The sequence below is a fragment of the Anser cygnoides genome, chromosome 5, assembly GCF_040182565.1.
Source record: "Anser cygnoides isolate HZ-2024a breed goose chromosome 5, Taihu_goose_T2T_genome, whole genome shotgun sequence".
NCBI classification, from domain to species: domain Eukaryota; kingdom Metazoa; phylum Chordata; class Aves; order Anseriformes; family Anatidae; genus Anser; species Anser cygnoides.
The window spans coordinates 8,235,504-8,257,409 of NC_089877.1; the positions used below are offsets into that span (position 1 = coordinate 8,235,504).

General features: G+C 34.4%; 1 protein-coding gene across 2 annotated transcripts in view; it reads right to left on the bottom strand.

Moving 5' to 3' along the window:
* ELP4 (elongator acetyltransferase complex subunit 4) overlaps positions 1-21,906 on the bottom strand; it is a 140,565-nt gene that overhangs the window by 100,767 nt on the left and 17,892 nt on the right. For both annotated transcript variants that reach the window (XM_066998237.1, XM_066998238.1), the window contains exons 4-6: positions 14,821-14,952; positions 10,350-10,489; positions 1,695-1,779 (exon numbers count right to left, since the gene is read on the bottom strand). In XM_066998237.1, coding sequence (XP_066854338.1) covers positions 1,695-1,779; positions 10,350-10,489; positions 14,821-14,952 — 357 coding nt within the window. The remainder of the gene's footprint in view (positions 1-1,694; positions 1,780-10,349; positions 10,490-14,820; positions 14,953-21,906) is intronic.

Consider the following 21,906-nt stretch of genomic DNA (forward strand, 5'->3'; position numbering starts at 1 on the left):
AGTAACAGGTATCACATGATCGTATGCATTATCTTCCTTGACACAGAAACAACTACGCAAGTGCTGATGACTGCCCATGGAGGTAAACTGGTTTGAGAAAGGATTCTTTTTCATACTTTTAAAGCTTCACCTCAGAAACTTATATACTTCATTGGTGAAGATATACTTTTAAATTTATCCGATTTAAAGGTCTGGTTTTGCTTTATTGACTCTAATCAGATGTTTTGAAACAAAGAACAAGTAGTACAGAAAATCACTATCCACAATATCTAATATTTTCTTGTCTGCAGAAAGAAAACCCCAAAATATTGGCTCTCACCTATCTTTATTTTGTTTAAAACAAACAAAAAAAATCAGGAATGTACAAAGACGCTGTTTTCCCATTAGGCCTGACTTGTAAGAAAAATAAGAAACACTAGTCTGATCTCTTCAGGAGGAGGTGATTTGGTGGCTGAAGGCTCCCAGGGTATTTGTTTGACTCGGTGCTGCTTTTTGCAGCGTGCAAGCTCTCCGGCTTGCAGAGGACCTGTCACCATGCGGGAGGAGCAGCTCTGCGCAGGGACGGCGGGAAGCACGGGGACATGCCTGTTGCCATGGCTACTGCAGCAAGTGGGGAGAGGTGCCTGTCAGGGACCAATTTACTGCTCCAGACTGGCACTGTCACCAAAGGGAAGGCAAGCTCGCCCATAAATCTCAGCAGAGACTACAAACTGAGCACAAATAATCCAAAGAATCTGATTTTAAACACTAGTATTCTAGGCAGGTCATGTTTCTAAAATACACTGTTATGATGGATATATACATACAGGAATGCATCCGCTCATATATTACCTTCCCCACAGAAACCATTTTTCAGTTATTCAACTAGGAACAGCACAGAGTCTTGAATTATATTCTTTGACATTCTCCAGCATCTATACTAATTACCTTGTACTCTAGTAACATTTCTGCTGCAAAACAATGATTACCTATCAATGAAGCATCAATACGTATCATTTATTATTTTATTTACATTAGCTTCAAGGGAGTAACATATTTTTCAACATGACAAAGAATAATAGATAAGGCATTGCTCAAACTGGAAAAGGCTTTTATCCTATCTTATTACACTTGGAATATTTTTGCTTACCCACAGTAAGATTTATGGCAAGTAAAGCAATCTTCACAAGGCCAGTAAGCTTTTTGGATAGGTAAGTTTTTGATAAGTAGCACTCTCATGTCTTTACCTGTATTTCAATACTCACTACATAAAGATGCACACCATTTAATTCATTATAAAATTCACTCCAGTTACCACAACACTTCAAGAATCTGAAAGGTTGAATGTTCAGTCTCAAGAGTCTTGAGCACATTATTGCTAATCCAATGATTTGAAAAAAATGTGTAGGTGAAAAATATTTAACTTAATTTCATTACATTTGGCAATCCATTTATTAGCTAACTGCACAGAGGAGGCGTTTCACTAATGTTGGCTTACAGTTCTTTTTCAAATGCTCTGCATATCTGTTAAAAATAGTAAAAACTCCAAATGCACATTAAAATATGAACCACACACTATTTAGCTTTCTTGTTTACTTTAGCAACGTTTAGAAACAGCTTGACCCTTGTTAATTTTTAAAGACGTTCTCACACCACCCTTGAAAACTCAGAAAACCTTAGTTACAGGAAGACAAGAGTAGGAAGGTGTTCAGTACCTGGGGATGAGAGCCATCAAATCCTTCCTGGTAAATGACCCTTTGAATGGAGTGAAGCAGATTTGCATAGCCACAGTTCATATTACTGTTGGTAAGAAGAAGTAGTTTAATAACACATTTTAATACTCACTAAAAGCTGTATTAAATATAAACAGATGCAGCTTGCATTCTGGAAGTGTCATATAGAAAAAAGCGTCATAGAAGGAAAAAAAAAACAATCCTTTTTGAATAAAGTAGCCATTAAAAGCAATTGTGATTGGTTCATGTTAACCAGTTCAGCATCCAGACATCTTGTGAAAAGTAGGAGTCTTAAGAGATTAAGATAACTTAATTATGTAAGGCCCACTTACAAGTTTAATGATTTCATGTAGCAACTTAAAGTTGAAATCATTATAGCACAGAGTTAATCTTCTATAACAGACAAATAGCTACCTAATTGCTACTCTGAGTACACCTACTCAGTGCCCTGGTAAACAGGGTTGACTTTCTATTACTTAAAGCTTTCATACATACAACTATTAAACAATCAAAACCAACAAAAAATGAGAGAGACAATATTTCCACTTAGTTTAAAAAGTTCATTTATCATTATTTGTTTTACTTTTTTTTTTATTAATTTTTTTAATGCCACAACAGAGCATAAAATACATTCTATTATATTACCATTTTGTATCCATCACCATGGGTGTTAGTACTCCTTTATTTGCAAGGCAGCAGAATTGTGAGGCATAATTTATGTTTATGTGTTATTTGGAAAATATCTGATAATATTAAAAGAAAAAAAAAAAAAAGCAAACTGCTGCCTACAAAAGGATTTAGGCATTTAAAACCAAATGCAAGTTCAGCAAACATTCTCCTCAAGGTCTTTGAACTTCCTGCACTTCCAATGTACTTTTTCTCATACCCATCCTAGCCATACTCTCCAGTGCACAGGCTAATATACACAAAGGACAGAAAGTCTTAATCTTTACTTTAAAAAAATCAAGCCAGCTGTTCACTTTCATATATACATACTAGGTCTTCAATCCCATACAGCATACTGGCTTTTGTGTCTGGACCTGAGGTAGGCTCCTCACTAAAGCTGAGAGTTTAAGCCCTTCTATCTTTTCTAGTTTCAGCATTTCCTTACAGTCTCACTAATTACCATCAAGAGTTGTGGATTCAGGTCTTGTGTATTTCTTGGAAAATACAATGCGTTATTTTGAAAATTTTGCATCAAAATATTCTTACTTTCAGCAATCATTTCATATGCTTGGTCTGGTAACATTAATGAAACTATTCCCATTACTTTTTTTTATTTGTTTTCAGCTGTAGTATCCTAATATTTTAATACTATCTATGGAATTCACAGTACATCAATTACTTTCCTATCACTTAGCTACAAAAGGAATATATGTCAAATTTTGTCTTAAAGGTATCAGTTTACAAAGTATGTGTCCAGGAAAAGGTCTTTAGCCTCCACACTAGCCAAAATGTCTTCTCTCTCCACGTCTTCACATAACCACAATACACATAATCCCTGTTACACAGTGCTGTAATTTCTTCTGAGTTTTGCCAGAGCTGGAGAGAATCTGCAGCACTTCAGAATAACCAGAAGCATTCCTGTATCCTTTTGGATATTCCTTTATCCTTTTTGAAAAGACAGAACCTACTGCTCACCAACAGTAGGAAGCAGTTTGCAACTATCTGGTAGCCACATCCAGGAACACAGCACATCTAATACAAAAAGACAGTGCTCCTCTTCATGGCTGTGGTTATGAAGCAGTATTTTCAAATTTGTATGTGAATATAAAGAATTATTTCAGTAATTCAGAGTGTAACTAGTAAGGAACACACTGTCTGTTTTCAAGAAGGCATCAATTTGTATTGCTGTGGATAGTATTACCACACTTACCATACTATCTATAGGATAAACCAGAAAATATTCTGCAGTCACAATACTTGCCAATTCCTGGTTTGCTACCAAATTGCTTATAAAAATAGATAGAAGAACGAAATATTTAAAACATTAGCAGAATTAGAGAGTCCTAGTATTAAAACAAACAAGCAAACAAAAAAGCCCACAAAGAAATAAAAAAGATTTTTGATTTATCTATCAGGAGAAGATTTGCAGCGAAGAAAGATTTAGAGAAAATAACATAATGCCTATAGGTTTATTTAGAATGCAAACATAGTGGCTCTTCTTCTTCTGGCTAAAATATTAATGGTTTCCTTGAATTTGAACTATGCTATGTAAATAAGGACATGAAAAATATTGTGGAAACACTATAAAAACAAGTTGCATTATCCTTCTGGCAATGTTTGCCATAATACATAAGGAAGGAAACAAGGTATTTTTGATTCTGTAATTTCTAGTCTTTTTTGGCTTTGTTACTAAACACCATTTAATTCTGATAATGAGTTTAAACAATTTCTTCTTTACTCTTTTTTTTTTTGTTTAGCAATTTAGTAATGGATAAAGCAGGAGCTGGCAAGAAGGTATCCTGGTTACAACTGAGCCTCTGACTTCTCTGTTGACAGTTTCTAAGCATTTAACAAAGGTTAGGTTATCAAGGGTATGACAAATAGCCTTATTATGTATATGGAGACTCCATTAGGCAAGACAGTTAAACCTGTTTTATCTAAATTTATCTGTAAATCTAGACTCTAGATAAATTTATTCTTTTTTCAAAAGCACATACATTCTAAAGGTAAAACTTAAGAGTAACATTGAAAAACTACAGCTTAATTATTTTAGTTCCCTTGATTATCAAACTTTATTTTTTGGTGATTACAACTTAGCAAGGATAGAAGTAAAGTAGAGGGGTAGAAAGTAAGCCTCCTTTGTGATGCACAGACTTATCAGAGAGGGTATTTCCACCTTCCTGTTAAGTACCAGCTTTAACAGTGCAACGAAAAGGACACCTGAATAGCCTAGCAACAACTGGAAAACAGCTGCTGTCACAGCTGCACAGCCCAGTTAAGCTGGTCCCACCATTAGGGCCAGCATGTAACTGCCCTTCCCTAATACAAAAATTATGGAGCTAAGAAAGGGTGATGCCTTCTTCTGGTGTCAAACACCCAGTCTCATTTACTGCTTCCTTTATAAAAGACTTCTCAGTCTGGTTTCAATCAATGTTTGGCACAGGGCAATAAGAAAGTATGAAAAAAAAACGCCCCAAACTTTAAGGCAAACAAGTGATGTATAAAACCTCCAAAACTCACCTTCTTTAATCGTAGAGTAAAAGGACATTCAGAAAGTTCTGCCTAACCAGTCAGTCAAACAATCTCTGTTCTTTGCAAGTCCATAATGAAACTGAATTCTTGCGTGGATAGAAAGATAGGGACGTAAGTATAGAGGAATGATTTCTAAAAAGAACCGAGAGTTTTGGTCCAAAGAAAGCCTCTACATCTCTGACCTTGGAAGGGGAGCACTGTAATTATCATGTAACAGACAGTAGCTCAAATTACACAGAGAGCACTTGCTCATTAACAGTCTAAATAGTTTTCTTAATGTGATGCTAGAGAACTAGCAGCACCTAGATGATTTGGTCTTTTTACAAATACATGGCTCTTATTGCACAAAACATTACTGCGAAGAATTACTACGAAGGACCTTGTTTCAGCACTGTTTTTCAAAGCATAGTAAAACATATGTTCATTATACTCCCTATTTCTGTCAGGAAAGTATAAGGAAACTGGGGTACAACACTTCCAGTATGTTCTGCTTTAACTGCATAATCTGTTCTTTGTCATCACATCCCGGAGCAGTGAAAGGAAAGGAGAGCGAAAGGATTGTTCTTCTTGTTCCTCACCCCTTCCGAAACAAAAGAAGGATGGAGGGAAAGGGCTTTTCCAAATTTCAAGAAGGAAAAATGAAACCTAAGGCCTCCAAAGCTAGTCACGCTGTAATTGAAAAATATAGCAAAAAGAAGGGATGGACAAGGTGAATTCTAGGTGCATGTAACAAGTCATAGGTTAAGTATAGTCTTCAAGGAGCATTAACTACAGATAAAGGTAGCAGGTCTCTATGAGAAAGAAATAAAAAGACAACACTTATGAAAAGCCTTACCCACATCAGTACGGATGATAATTTTATCAAAAAAAAAAAAAAAAGCACAATAAAAATACACTGAACTTCTAAAACTTTCTTTATAGTTACCAGCTGGGCCATTGCAGAACTAGTGCTTATGCCCTCAGTGCAGAATGTGTATGTTTTGTACACTTTGGTACGCTTTCTACGATGACTACGTAATTTAAGGTGCTTCTGCAACAGCTGTAGTTACAGGACTATAGCAATTTACTTCGGCCTGAAATTAAATCATGTTGCGCTTCTACATCACAAATATTTAGAATGGATCATGTTAGCTAAAATAACGAGGAAGCATTTTGATGAGAGGGAAATTTATTTTCTTTCTTTCTTTTTTCTTAATTGCTATTTTTTTTTTTCGATTTCTGTTACCATATAAAGGTGCCATCCATCAACAACACCATCTACTTATGGAAAATTATATACCAGTTCAAAGTACCAGTTTCCACTTCCTCCTTTAACTCCCTCTAACTCTGTATTAGTTTCAAAAGCAATATATTCTCAGATTTAAAAAAAAAACAAAACAAACAAACAAAAAAACAGCACTGAGAGGATAAGATCATGGCCAGAGAACCTCATGTATAAGAAACTGCTCCCTATGAGTGCAGACATGCTGACTAGCCAGATCCATGTTCCAAGTTCACTGTAACACAAGTAAAAGAGGTTGAATCAAGCTCTCATAGGGATGGACCTCCAGGCAATCAAAGATTAGGTCTAACATAAATTGCTGGCTTCTATTAGAAGGGTTAACTATAGTATTTAAACCCTTCTTTTAAATCATCGCCTGGTTAATCAAGAGAACAGAATTTTTTTAATACCATTCTGTGATATACTGAATCTAGACTTAGAAGCCAGAAGCATTGCATATATTTTCCAAATAATAATGCCAACAAAATATTATCCTCTGCCTCCCACTTCTATCAACTTTCTTCAATGAAATGATCCTGACAGGATTGAGAGCTTGTTTTTACTCCTTGCAAAAAGAATGCTTTCTTCTGAATTTCACCACAATATTTGTAAAAAATACAGTACAATCCAGTTGGGTTTCTGTAAAAGCATAAATGTTTTGAAAGCAGTGAAATAATTGGTAACATTCATACTTAGTTTTGGATTTAATACACTATGACTAATGTGTATTAAAGAATCACGGAAGATATGGATGAAGGGGACCTCAAGAGGTCAGGTAGTCTATCTTCTTGCCCCAAGGCACGATGAACTATGTCTAAACTATCTCTGACAGATATTTACCTAACTTGTCCTTAGAAATTTTAAATGATGGAGATTCTACAATACTCCCAACCTGTGTCTGCAAGGCAACTTCTTCCAGTGCTAATCATTAGAAAAATATTTCCTTATGTCCACGCTATATTTCCACTGCTACAATTTACTGTAGCCCATTATTGCTTGTTCTATCTTCCGCAGACAACAGAATTACTGCTCTCTGTGTCTCAGTTTTTAACTTGCTTTGAGACTCTTCTCAGATTTGTCTAAAGAATTTTCATTCTTCCATCACAGGCCATATATCCCCATTCTAGATCTAAACTCAGCTTCACATCCTCTTCTAACTGATGCTGAGTTTTCTTGAAGGATGCTATCGAAAACTGGACAGCCTTATCATGGCTGAGCAGAACAGAAGTATTTTGCATGTCTTCTACATGAAATTCCAGTTTATCACCTCCATGTTTTCTAGATTATACTTTTCAGTGACATTAATCACAAAATACTGCTAATGTATCTTCTATTCAAGACACTTTATAACCCCAGATATTTTTTTTTTCTGGAGAGCTGCTACCGTATTTTATTTGTTCAATTAATTATTCCTACTAATACGATATTTGGCTTGTCTTCACTAAATTTCTGATTGCTGACCTAAAACTTCTTTTGTTTTAATTCTGTCATCTAATATGCATGCAATTATTCCTTCCACTTTCCAAATTTGACATTATGACTTCAATAAAGATACTCATTGCTCAGGATACTTATCAGGCCAAATTATTACTAGATTATTACCAGACACAATACTGGAATAAAGCCTGATATTTCACTCAGATTCACCTATGAGACTCAGTAACAGATTATTTACAAGGTAAGGATTTAACAATAAATATAACAACTCCTTCTTCAACATAACAAAAGACTTTCCTGATGCAGAATACCTCATTTTATTTTAGAGGCTTTTGAGTTTATCTCAGTTGAATACACATAAGCAAACACACACTGGGTGAAAGTGTCTTAGAACCTTAAAGCTAAATTATATTACTTTTTTTCTGGTATTTTTTTGGAGCACTGATGTTATCACACAGATGTCTTTGACCTCTCCTCTCCTTAAAGACAGGTACTGTTTGACCTTTCTGACTTCACGGAACTTCTTTGACAACTATTTAAGTTCTATTATCACAGATGAACTTCACGAAGTCCCAGTCTGAAATATTTATTTATTTTTTAACCTGTCCTTTCCTTATGTAAATCAAGTAGTCCAATTTACGGACAATGACTATGCTAGGTGCACATCAACAAGAATGTAAGAGGGAATAGGAGAAGCTTTTCTCCTCTTGCATAATTTTTGATGAACTCCAGTTATACAAAACTGATGAATGAAAGTTGAAATTCTAATTCAGTTTATTTATAAACGTGTGTGAGAATTGTCTGACTGCACTTATAGGAAGCATAAATCCTCCATTTTGCTACAGAGAAATACAATGAATTCCTGAGGTTGCAATTCTGAACATTTCTTCTTACCTAATTTTAACTATGACCTAGTGCAAACTTTTTCAATACATGGAATCCAAAATCAGTGGCGTTCGTAGTCAGGGATGACAATAATCTGAAACTGATGCCTCAACAATATGGCCAGCACCAATAATGAAATATCAACAAAGTAAATCAAATTATTAAATAAATTAGCCACCTTGTATGAAACCAAATGCTTTGAATGAAATACACATTAAAACAACTGTAAAGCTTTCAGAAATATGGTAGAATGCAACCCTATGGTCATAGATTGCCAAGCAAATTAACTAAATCTAATCTTTCAGTTATATGAAAAGTAAGAATAGAATTCATACGGTAAGAACTATGAACTTTCATCAGGATAGCACACAAGGAAAGTATCAGAGTTAGGCAAGTCTTATAAAATCAAATGCATAAAGGGTAAAGTCCTTTTTCTATACTAAACACATGAATTATCTTGTTTTCAACATAAAATATACAAATACTTCACAGCCATATTATTAGTGGTGTTAAGCCTAAAGTCATCAGACATTCCAGTTAGCTAGAGAAAAGATAGAAAGGTAGTTAAATTGTTCAATAACAATATAAGGACTTGTAATCTATCAAATATTCCTATATCTATCCTCTACGACCCTGCTACTGAAAAAAATATTATAAATCACATATAAAGTTGGTTCAAATATTTATGATGAAAAGCAGAATCCAAAGTTTTATTCGTTTTCCAGAAAGTTTATCAACTGCTTTTATATATATATATATAAAAAACATAGCAAGAATACACTGTATCGAATTAAAACCAGTGATATTTTATCGTATAACAGAGAAAAATTACAAGCTAAATTACATTGGCTTTTGCTTTTCTACAACTCTAAAAATGCACTTCTTCTATAAACACTTTTATAAATATTGCACTTATTTTACAAATCTCAGCTGTTATATTAGTGTACTGTAATGAAAAATCTCATGCAATAAAGCATACTGTACTACTGGTTCTCGGAGTTGGCCTTATATACTGGGATTTATAGGACCTAAGTATCTAAATTAAGTGACTGGGCTAAACAAAGAGGTTGCTAGCCCATATCTGACATTTGACTTGACTTGAAATATCTCCAAGAAGAATACAATGGATTTTTGTGCCATAGGCTAATAGGAGTATTCTCTGTTGTCACTTATTTTCTTCTGGTCTTCCTTAATTCACTACTGATAGACTAAAAGAAGTTATTCATTCAGTTTATGATTTTCGCTGGAATTAAGGGTGTTGTGTAAGACATAATTAGTGAATGTAATTCTGCTCACAGTTTTTTGTATTTTCCTTAGGTGAAGCTGTAGGATATAAGAAGTAAGAGTCACATAATAAACTAATGTGATAGAGCATTCTAAGCTATGTAGGTCAAGGATGGCCTGTCATCTTAGCCCTAAAAACTGTGAATGGCTATATTCATATGACTGACAGCCACCTGACACACATTCATGAAAACTGATGGGGCATGGTGCTCAGGGAGTAGTTCATAGACAGACAGTAATAGTTTTCCCCAGTCCCCACACTCAACTGTCAGTAGGACTGGACTGAGTATTCAGCTGCGTCCCAGATTGTCCTAGTAATGTCTGCCTTAATTGCCCCTACCAACTTGCTTCTTCCACTGAGGAGTCAGCACACAGAGCTGCCTCTGCACCCCAGCAGCTTTGCTGACAGTCATGGCATGTACTGCTGACATGGGAACCACAGCTGAACTACTTGTGGGCAATACATGGCTACAAGATTTTTCACAGCATGCGTTAATGCTAAAATATCCTTTACAACTAATACGCACACAAAATTTAAATGCACAACAGAAGCACATGGGATTGCAGCTTACCACATTTTCAGTTTAGGCTCTAAGGATAGTTCTTCAGGAAGGTAAAAACTGTGCCATTTTATAGACTGAAGTAGTTCTGGAGACATTGTTTTAGAAATATCATAGTAATGTCCAAACTTGGTAGATGTTGTTGGGCTGGCCTGTGGAAACATCAACACTGATTACAATAATCTGTTAGATGATTATCTATCATGAGAAAAAATGATACAATAGACAGTGTCCTACAAAGACATTACCTACTTTTGCATTTATTGATGGCTGTTTTCTTAAAATAAGGAAAACACCTACTATAAGACAATTCGAATCTTACTGGTAACCGGGAATGACAACAAAGGGACCAAAGAATGCTGGTAGGCAATTTTTGCTGGAAAGCAAATATGCCCGCCACAGTACCACTGCTGAGCAAGAGCTTTGTCACTTCAGAAATCACATCACTCTCAACATTGAATGGAAAAATATAACCAAAAAAATGAAAAAAAAAAAGAAGAAGCTCTGATTCTTAGGTAGAATGAAATGCTGTTCTATTTGTACTCAGAAGTATGGATTTACTCTTGAAAAGTGACCAGAATTGCCCCAACAATTCTGAAAGTTTTTCAGTGGGTTATGTAACAACAACTTAGAACACTCTATTATTATTTTATTTTTTTAATAAAGGCCGATACATACATTTTGTGAGCTACCTGAAAATTGAGCAGGGTTGTGTTTGTATGCAAGGAAAATTCTTAGGAACAACTTCTGCTCGAATTTAACATTCGCTATTCTTGCTGTAAATGGGAATGACAAAAGGAATACTGAATTATTACGATAATGGGATTGCAATATTTTTTGTGTGTCGGGCAGCAAATTATTTAGTTTGAACTCCAATTATTACATGACATTTGTGGTTTCCATAAAACTTGGTCTTATTAATAAAATAAGCACCATAACAGCCAGAGATGGCCATGTATTTATAGCTAGTTTTCTAAAAGCAATCATGCTATTTATTTCCACAATTTTACTTCATGTTTCATTTTACCAAATATATATTAAACTGTTAAGATTAATTATAATAAACTTGATTTAAAGTAAATATTTTGAAATTATTTGAGTAATTGATGTTCGGCCTGGTCAGTTTGCAGAGAACATAACTAATAACAATATTGCAGTATCTTCCCTACAAAAAACAATAAAATAACAAAACTAATACCACACTTTTCATCATTTTAAAACAAAAAAAGCTTTTAATTAAAAAAGAAATACAATTCCTTATATGTATCTAGTCATATGAGGCAGATCGTTTTTACTCAAAAAATGACAGAAAAATGGATTCCTAAATCAGTGCTCCAATTTATCAGCGAATGAATTTAAAGAAGGAAGTATAACAAAACGTATCAATCCATCAGACTGAATTCTAAATATTTTATATGTAAAAGTAACTTTATTTAAAATGAGGATTCCGAAAACAATTTAAACAGGGGCTGTTCTTTGGCCTATAATCTCTTCTTTATCCGGATTACAGATCAGAATGTTTTTACTGCAATCTCTGCCAGAGCTCATCTTTTTATTGTGTACTTCCAAGCCCCCTTAATGTTTTAGAAAGGCCTTGACTAACTGAACTTTGATCTGATGTCTTCATTGAGAAAAGCTCCAGGTTGCCCATTTCAGATGCAAATCCTTACTGAGGCCCAATAGAGTTCAGTAAAGACAGCAAAAAAGAAGAAACAAGAAGTTTCCAGGATCCTCTTTGAGAATCCTGAGGCACATTGGTGTCCTTAATCCACCCTGCTGCATGGATTAAGGTAGGTGATAACCTCTCTTGATTCAAAAGAATAAGCACAGTGCCTACAAACTGGGTGGAGACTAGGATTTGGCTATAATAAAACACCATGCAATAAAAGCTCGGGCTATGTCAGAAGCCTATGAATAGGCCTCAATGTACTGCATTCCCAGGCTTAGCGGGGAAGCTTGCAAAAAGCCTACCTGAATCAAGTAAGCATGAATAATCTGCCTTAGCAGAATGACCATGGAGAGTGCGAACCAGAGACTTTCCATTCCTCTTAAGTTTGATCTGATAAATTTATTAGTGGATTGTAGGCTCAAGCCTGTTCTTTCCGGGATTCCCACTTTGGCACATGGAGAAATACGCTAAATTGTCAGTGAGCAGAGCATGCTTTTACACTACCGTCTGCTGTTAATGTTTCTAATTGCAATACTAATGTGCTAGAAATCTCAGATTTAGGATGAATCAAGGCAGAAAATTGATTTCATGCTGTGACAGTTTATATATTGCCCCAAGAACATAAGCAGTTCATTCAAAAAAAAAAAAAAGAAGAAAAAACACACTGTCTTGCATTGCAAAATAGGCTATACATATACTCCAAAGTTTAAACGAAATTAACCTCTGGTACAGATGAAAGTAACAAACTGGCAAAGGCACTTCAAGCATAAAAAGACCTGTTACTCTGACAGATTTCTGATAAATCATCTGTGTTTTGCTGTTGTACAAGGTATATGCACATATGCAAAGAGAAGCTGTGAGAGTTATGAAGAGTGCTAACATACATATCATGCACTCTAACAAAACTCAGTTACCTAGCTAGTCTACGTGAGGTCCAGTAAAATGGAAGTGAATACCTGAAATATTAACAATAATCTCTTAATTAATTACAAATAAGAACTGAATTAGGCAACAAAAATTCCACAGACAACTTTTCCTAAGGGTTCTTACTTCATGTAAAGCCAGACATTGAACAGAAAAGTTATCTGCTAACATGTTTAGAGTTCTAGCTAAAAGCAAAGCTCGTTTCTCGCTTTCAGGCTTGAAACTCTCTGAGAGGAGTTTTTGAAAATGTATTAATTAGTTCAATCAATTTGGAAATATACCTTGAAATTTTATTCAATGTTAATTTTTTTATGCCAAAACAAAGTTTAAAGAATAAAACACAACTTAAGCTGTTAATTAAATGATATTACTAAGTGCTTTAAACCATCCGTGGTGCTGCAAGGCAATATCAAATGTTCTCCTCCATGGAGTGTATTTACCAGTCAAATTAATTTGGCACAGCACCAAAATTTCTGATAACTGCATTATGAAACATGGAGAAATATCAATTTCAAAATATTTTTTCCACTAACTACTATATTCTGAAGGACTTCTGATATAGATAGCTTAAGAACTAGACTTTATTTTTAAGTTCATTTTTTTTAATTGAATGTATACAGAACATTATTGTACATCAACTATTCCGAATGATCAGAATCCCTTTCAGAAAGCTGCAATGATAAAAAGGGAAATACTTCACCAAAGACTGATCATTTTATTCTACTTTCCATGATCACATTTTAATAATCCATGACAAATACATTACGTATGCCAGAGAAAATATCTATTACTGGATGGAATAATAGAGAATGAGTGCACACCTAAGCAGATTATTTGGTTTTATATTTTGTTAGAACATCAGAACACTATTTGTTAAAAACATACAATAGTTTCCATATTGGAGTACTAGGAATTCTGTTGGATTTTAAAACAGACAATTTATTTTGGGGATGGTTCAAAGTGGCACAGCAAGCTCCACAATAATAAAATTGATGAGATTATATGATTACCCTGGAGGCTGTTTGATTTGGCATGTCACCATATATAAGTCTTTTCTGACACAACTATATAGCCATGTCTGTGCAATTTCACAGAAAACCAAACATGCCAAGCCTTATAAGATCATTTTGTCACATTCCAATTATGTTTTTTAAGAATATGACTGAACTTACTAGGCAGTTATGACTACATCTAAACTAGAATTTGTAAAACATGTAGACTAAAACGTATAGACAAAGCAAATTTTCTGTTCTGAACAGTCAAAAATGCTGTAATTTTATTAAAGGTTAATTGTTCCACTAGGTTAAATATGAAAATCACCAGCCATGGGAAACACATTACTCACAGAACACTAACAGCTATAAACTTTGAATGATTGACCACTGGGCTTGTTTCTTATATTCTCCCTGCCCAGCGATTAGGTTCTAGTGACAGTAATCTCAAGTGTTTACTTTAGTGGTTATGCACATGGATAAACAAGTCAACAGCTTGCTTCAACACAGTACTTTCATTAGAGAGATCTAGTAAGTACTGTTGATCAAAACTACGTAAGTTATTTGTATATAGCTACATCTGGACAAAGTTTGTAACTGACCGGATTATTCCAACTTTTACAAAAAGTTGTCTCTTCTTAACAATACTCATTGAAAAATTCCATGGCAAAAAGTCTCTTTTACTTTTTAATTTTTACTGTCTGTATTAAATTTTACATTTCCTGCAAACTCTCAAATTCCTTTTCTCTCTGTATCTATAGTAACCAAGAAACATATTACTGAATGATGATTTACCCTCAGGAGGCAATCCTGTAGTACTATCCTGTGCTGAAAAGAACTTCCTCTGCAAATTGATTTTCACTGTGAAAGGCAAAAATATGAAATACTGAAGATTTACCTCCATTTTTGGTAAATTTTCATAGCGCCAGGCTATTTTCATAGAATCCTGAAAATCTTCAGACTTAGCAGGTGTTACTTCTTCTCTCAATTCATTTCTGTGGGTATCATCAAGCAAAGGCGCTGGAAGTTTCTACAAGTAGAGAGTGAAAGAATGTCAACTACATACGGATTGTTATCCAAAGAGTACATTGGCTAATGCAGTTCACTTAATATAGTGGACAATTCCAAAATCTGTAACAAAACTTTATTAAATAACTGTTCTGAAAGACTAGATCCTACTGATTGTGGAAAAAAAAAAAACACAAAAAAAATGTAATTGTTGTAGTAAAACAGATTGTACAAATATAAGAGAATGCAGAATGGAAATATAACATTGTATACGCTACTGTACACAAACTACGCATCTTGAGCAGCATACACATTCCTTTTTTTCCATCTATTTTTAAACTTGATCTCCTAAACCATTTCTGACAATAGGTCTGTTCCTTGCATAGTGAACTTAAGCGTATTTGATAATAAGCCCCTTTTCTTTGCTGGCTTTTATAAATCTTTAAAAAGTATTCAACAGATTACAACACCCTACAGACACAAGCTGAAGACAACTGCAACAGGACATTTTGAACCTTCTGCTAATCATCAAGCATGGTATCTAGTAATGGCAGACATCTAGGAACACAAGGGAGCAAACAGAAGGGACACATTTAATTATGGAATTTTTAAAGGTTTCAAATGCAAACATTTCTATCTTAAAAAAGTATTGCACACAGGTGGATTTAATTGTCTTATGAGGACAGAATTGTAACTTTGACTTAGGCCTGGATTAGGGTTAATGCTTTATTACAAACTTTCTGCTTTCCACCTTCGTTGTGCTGCTGACAAAGCAATAGGTGGATATTAAGCACAGTATTTATGCATTGTGCATTTTTCATTAAGGAAACAAAGAATATAATAAATTATCTACTTTCCCAACTGAAAGAATTCCTTCCTAAAGAACGAATCATAACCGTATGTTAAAAAACCCTTGTTGATTAACTAGCCTGTATTTCCAAGTATGGTGGTTAACTCTTGCTATCAGCAGAGTTGTGTTTATGTATGTAGCAAGCACTAAACAACTTAAATATTAAAATAAGTACCAATGTAAAATGTTAAATATCCAATTAAAAATAAAGTGCAAAATTCAGGATTATTTCAAATCTATTCCCTGAATTGTACACTTATATTATCCTTTATTTGGATAAAACACATTCCATCCAGCTCCCTGAGCATTGTTTCTGATCCCACCACTGACACAATCACTTGCTACCTCATCTGCTGTACTGTCACAGGGCAGCTCTCATGTCATCTGCGAAGCTGAAATTCAGGACATGGTGCGTTTCACCATTCACTTTATTGTAAGTGAAGAGAAATACAGTGCCGATATTTTCTTAAATGCATTTAACATTTTCCTCCTCCTGAATCACTCCAAATATCTATCAGTTATATATTGTTATACTGTTGTATAATAATTGACAAATTTGGGACAGGGACACTCAGCTATGTACATTTGCTTTTGTATCATTACAGACAATGGTTTTGTAGGTTTCACACCGAGACTGTGTTTTATGCTGGAATAAAATAGAGGTCAATAGATAAGATATAAGATATATCTCCAAGTATTACTGAGAATGTGTAAGTTCCTTCAATACCCTCATGCAACACTGAAAAAAGCTCCTGCCTTGCAGTCAAACACAGAACAAAGCCTTCTTATGTGGCACGGGGCCAAATGGGAGACGTTACAAATACTACAATACTAGCTGTTGACACCTGAGCAGCTCAGTCCAAAACAATCACATAGAGACACAGCATCAGTACAATGCAATTAGCCACTGTGGTATGCCATAACTGTGCTAAGAACGCAGTGGATTAAGAGATCAAGGAAAAACGGTTTCACCTGAAGCTGATAAAGATTTCGGATGCCAGAGATGAAAACCATCCTAGGCTTCCATTCATTTCGAATAGACTTCATTTAACTTGTAACTTAATAAAGGATATTTTATTCTGACATAATAAAAAACTTCTACCATTTAAAAATTACTAAATTACTAGATTATTAATTACTAAAAATGACTAAATTCACAAAAAGCAACTTAAGAATCCCCTGACTCAGTACAGTGGCAGCATGTGTGTCAGCTCAATTCCATTTTATGCTGTCTTGTCCCTTGCTGCCCTACAGAAAGGACCAGGATCACATTAACAACTCTCTCATACCAAGAGCAGCTCTTATTTCCCCAGCTGCTTTCCCAAAAGGCATTTACCCAATAACTACTATGCCTAGTTGAACCATGCATGCTCCAAAATGCACCAAGTTCTGGCCACTGTGTTTTTGTCTCCATGCAAGAAACAAATTCATACAATACACAGAGACTTAAAACATCAATGGGGTTACTTGGTCTCACTGCCTTATCATTTGTTATGCCAACAAATACATTATGCTAAAGCAAACGTATCCTGAATCATTCTTGCATGAGGTTGTTATGAACTTTGTCTCTTAGTAAGCTTCTTGCATAATCTAGCTGCAATCTGGAAAGAGCAGTCTGCTCTTTGGAGCTGTCTGGTATTTTGAGGGCCAGTCACTTGAGCTCTGCTGGGTGTATTAACTTGGTTAAACACTTTCTGAGATATTGTTCTTAAGCATGAATAGGCGAAGTGTTCCAATCCTATTCATGGTCTGGGTTTATCTGTAACATAAATATGTTTTAAACGAAGATCCAAAAACAGAACTAGTAACATTTCTTTCCCTCCAGATTTGCCTTGTAACTGCATCACTATTACCCCGGCTTCTATTTACTTTTTTTCCCTATTTACACTGAACTGTATAAAAGAGAGGTGAAATATACTGTTTGAAGGTACATCTATGCTGATGAAAAGCTAACATACATGCATTCTTCTGACAACTGTTCAAATTAAATGCTATTCTTTGTTTCAAGAACATAGGTCTTCATAAAACTGACCACATCTGAGTGATACAGAGTACCTAAGCAAGAGAAAGGCTCCAGCTCTCAGGACGCTGTTGTTATGTTCTCACGGATAAAGGCTGGCTGGTTGGATATATACTTCACAACTTTTCAGTATCGTGAAAAGTTTTCTTATTGTCCGAGAATCACAAAGCATTAATCATTTCTCAGATTGTTAGGTTTCTTTTTAAAGAAAAGGCAAAATAAAAGAGTTATGGAAAGGGTGAAGCAGACCAGCCAAACCAGCCCCAGAACACAAGGTGCTTCTGTCACAAATACACAAAAATGGATCTGAAATGGACTCACATGGAGAGCTGTTGAGGACACGGCTTCAATGAGAGACATTTAAAGATGACGAAGCCTGGACTTTTCCTCAAAACATCTGGGTGCAGAAGATTTAATAGTTTTAGCTCAAATACTATCACAACTCCCCTTCTCCCAGATTCATTACAAATTAAGAAACAAAAGCAATACTGCTTTTTTTTTTTTAAACAAAAGTTTCACTCAAACATAGATGATTTAGAACTACACTTCTCTATCAACCAGATATAAAAACACTTAAAATTCTGCTGAAGTTAACAGTAGGATAATTCCATTTTGATAATTCCTGAATCCAAGAAGATTCTGAGCCTCTTTAGGATTAAGTAAATAAATTTGTATTATTAGAATCAAAATCAGAATCTCAGAATAGAAGATTATTAAAACACTTGAAAATTTATTAAAACACTTCTAGAATTTGGAACTAAAAGTGCTTGTTATAAAAACAGAAGACCAAGAAACTGAGAGTGGATTTATCAGCCCATAAAATCTCTATTTATCCTATTTTTGCTTAAAAATATCTCAGCTCCTACATCATATAGCTTCAAAAAGCTTTGGGACTGACAATTTTGTGGCATCAGCGTGTCAACTCCTGAGAACTGTTACATTCTCCCAGGCTAAAAAAAAGACATATCTTTCATAAGGTACATCAAACAAACAAACAAACAAACCCAAAGCATGTAGCAGTGCAACAGTTTAAAAAAAATAATAAAAAAATACAGCATTTCTTGAGGTCAAATAAAATACAAGTCTTTGCTATGCAGCATGAAAATACAAAAAAGCAGACAAGTGCTAAAGTTATTAAGTGTGGTTTGGTTGGGGCATCCATCTGTATCTAGAGGGAGATGTAGAAAGGAAAAATGAAAAAACAGAAGGAAGTTTGTTGCCTTGTTTTAAAAGGAAAAAATAATTTTTGAAAAAATGTTTTTCTAAAGTGCTAATACTAAATGACAATCCAATTATAATAATATTGTCTTCTACAAACCAGACTTATGACACTTATGCAGACATGCAGTAAAATATTTTGTTAATAAATATTTTATCTGTGTAATGAAAGGAAAGGAAATGAAATGATGTACAATCCGTATCTGCTAGCAGTCCAGGTCTTTCTGTGTTCGCTGCCACATTACTTTGCTTGCCTTGTTTTGGCAGATGCACTAAGCAAAATCAGATTCTAACAGTTTGACCTCTCTCACTTCTAACGTTCTCTAGGGGATAATAAAATCCAAGATACAATCCCACAGCAGTTAATGAAGCTTAACCTCACACCCTCTTAATTACCAATGCATTACACCAACTATAGGCATCATACTCCTCTCTAAGCTATTTTACATTGCTAAAGAAGTACTACTGTGCTATTATTTAGCAACATAATCCAAGCTGTATGTGAAATCCCTCTTATAGAAAATCCTTTGATCCTTATGGGTTTCGATAACTGCAAAATTAATAGTACTTAAAAATTTTAAACATTATCAATTTCTGTACCAATAAGTATGCTGTTCACATGGTTTTATGTAACTATCTTGTAATGTAATATCACAGGTTTGGCTAAAGAAACATGGGAAAAAAAAAAAAAAACGTGAATCACTGTTGCTTTTTAATTGCAATGATATTTAAATAGTTTAAACTCACATGAATTTGAGGCTCTTTTTCATTATGTTAATTTTTAGTATTTCAAGGACACCAGATGGTAAGTTAGGAAGGGTAAATATTTTCTTTTCAATAATGTATTATATAAATGTCAGTTTAAAGGGCCCTACTCCCAAAAGGGAGGAGGATTCTATTTTGATTGTAAACACTTGTGAAGACAAGGTCTATTGTTAAAGAACACAAATGACTGGATACAGATTTTTTTTTTTTTTCAGGGGGCCCTTGCACAACAATTTATTTCCATCTCCAGGTAAGGCTGTTAGTTCTACGGACATTTTTCTTTGGCATTCAAAAGCACCAAATGGATGTCAACCCAGAGATGTCAATGAGAATTATATGAAGAGAAAGAAGAAAGTAGAATTTACCTTTTTGATTTCATAAAACAGAGCAACTGGAAGTACTATAAGGGTTTTGTTTTGTTATAAACCATGAGAATATATTCTCTACTTCACATACACAGAAGTAAACCCTACGGTAAAGATACACTACTCTTTGTTACAACTTTTTCCCACTACAGATACATTTCACAACACTGAAAACCAGAAATGCGAAAGAGAATATTAGATAACGTTTTCTTCAGCATTTTCTTAATGAATTCATGAGTGTTAAAGTAAGTAAAAGATAAATGCAACAAAAAGGAGAATGACACACTAAGAAAACTAATGTGAAGATACTAAATAAAAATGGGAGTGTCCTTATTCAAAATTTTGTAACCTCTACTGCAGTATATAATGCACTAGCCTAAAAAGATTTAATACCACTGACAAAATTCTTCATGAACACCCTTAGAGATGAACACTGTAAGACACAGTTCACTAACTGAGCAAATCAATTCTACAAACTTACCAAATAGATTTGTAAAATAGTTAGTTCTGAATACTGAAGCCTGAACATTTGTTTTTTAAAAACTACTACTTCTAAAATTCTGATACATTTAATAGCCTATGTAAGAACTCTGTTTAAAAACAAACTTATCATTTCATTAGTAAGATCATGAAAGAAAATATCCTAATAAGCAACCAAGGATTGGTAGAGAAGAAACCTGAAACTGAAGCTAGACATTGATTTTCCTTACTTCTGGAAAATCTTTTTATTAGATTGGTCTGAACTTTTGTCAAAGACAAAGCTTTACACTTTAGAGAGTTCTCAGTGTGCATACTGCTTAAAAGGATTTAATTCTTTTTAACAGAAGTGATTTTTTTTTCCCAGTATACCCTTTCACACCCTTATAACTTTTGTGTCAAGTTTATAACAATGTTGTTGTAATGCAGAAAATTATTTTAATTATATTAGTTGTAATATATATTTTTTTTGCACATTTGTTTCTTAAATGACACTGGAAATAACAAAAATACATTTTGCTTAGTTCTTTCTGCATTCATCTTTTCCTTGAGAAAAGAGTTAAGTGTGCATTTTATGTTCTTCAGGTCAGGTCAGTATAACCAACTTGTCAGAGACAGAACTTTTTTCAGGCTTACCAAACAGGCTTAAGCAAAATGACATATTTAAAATATACTTTTCCTTTTCTTGTTTTAGTGAACTTTTCAGTTCAGTAGTTTTTTTTTTTTAAAAAAAAAACTTTCATAAATTTGAGTCTAATTCCTGGGTCCACACAGGACCACCCAAAAAGTCAAACCATATGTCCAAGAGTGTTGTCTGAACGTTATCTTGAACTCCAGCAGGCTCAGTGTCGTGACTACTTCCCCGAGGAGCCCATTCCAGTGCCCGACCACCCTCCCAGTGAAGAACTTTTTCCTAACACCCAGCCTGAACCTCCCCTGTTGAAGTTTCATGCCATATCCTTATTCTTATTTGTATTCTTGTGCCATATTCTTCTAATAAGTATATCCTCAAATTTGTGTTCCATTCTCAAAAACACACCATATACAACTTCAAAATAGTTGGCATTAATTTTAGAGTGCTAAATTTTTTTTAAAAATAATATAGACACTTAACCCAATGAAACTAAGGAAAATGATACAAGAAAAAAAGCCTTTGTTTATTAGTTTCCCTTTGTTTTTCAGCTTGAGTACATAACAGCTTTTCATAATTTGCAGTCTAAACTTAACAAGGTTTTGTACTGAAAATGGAACGTTAAGATATAAAATGACTGAAGGAAATAT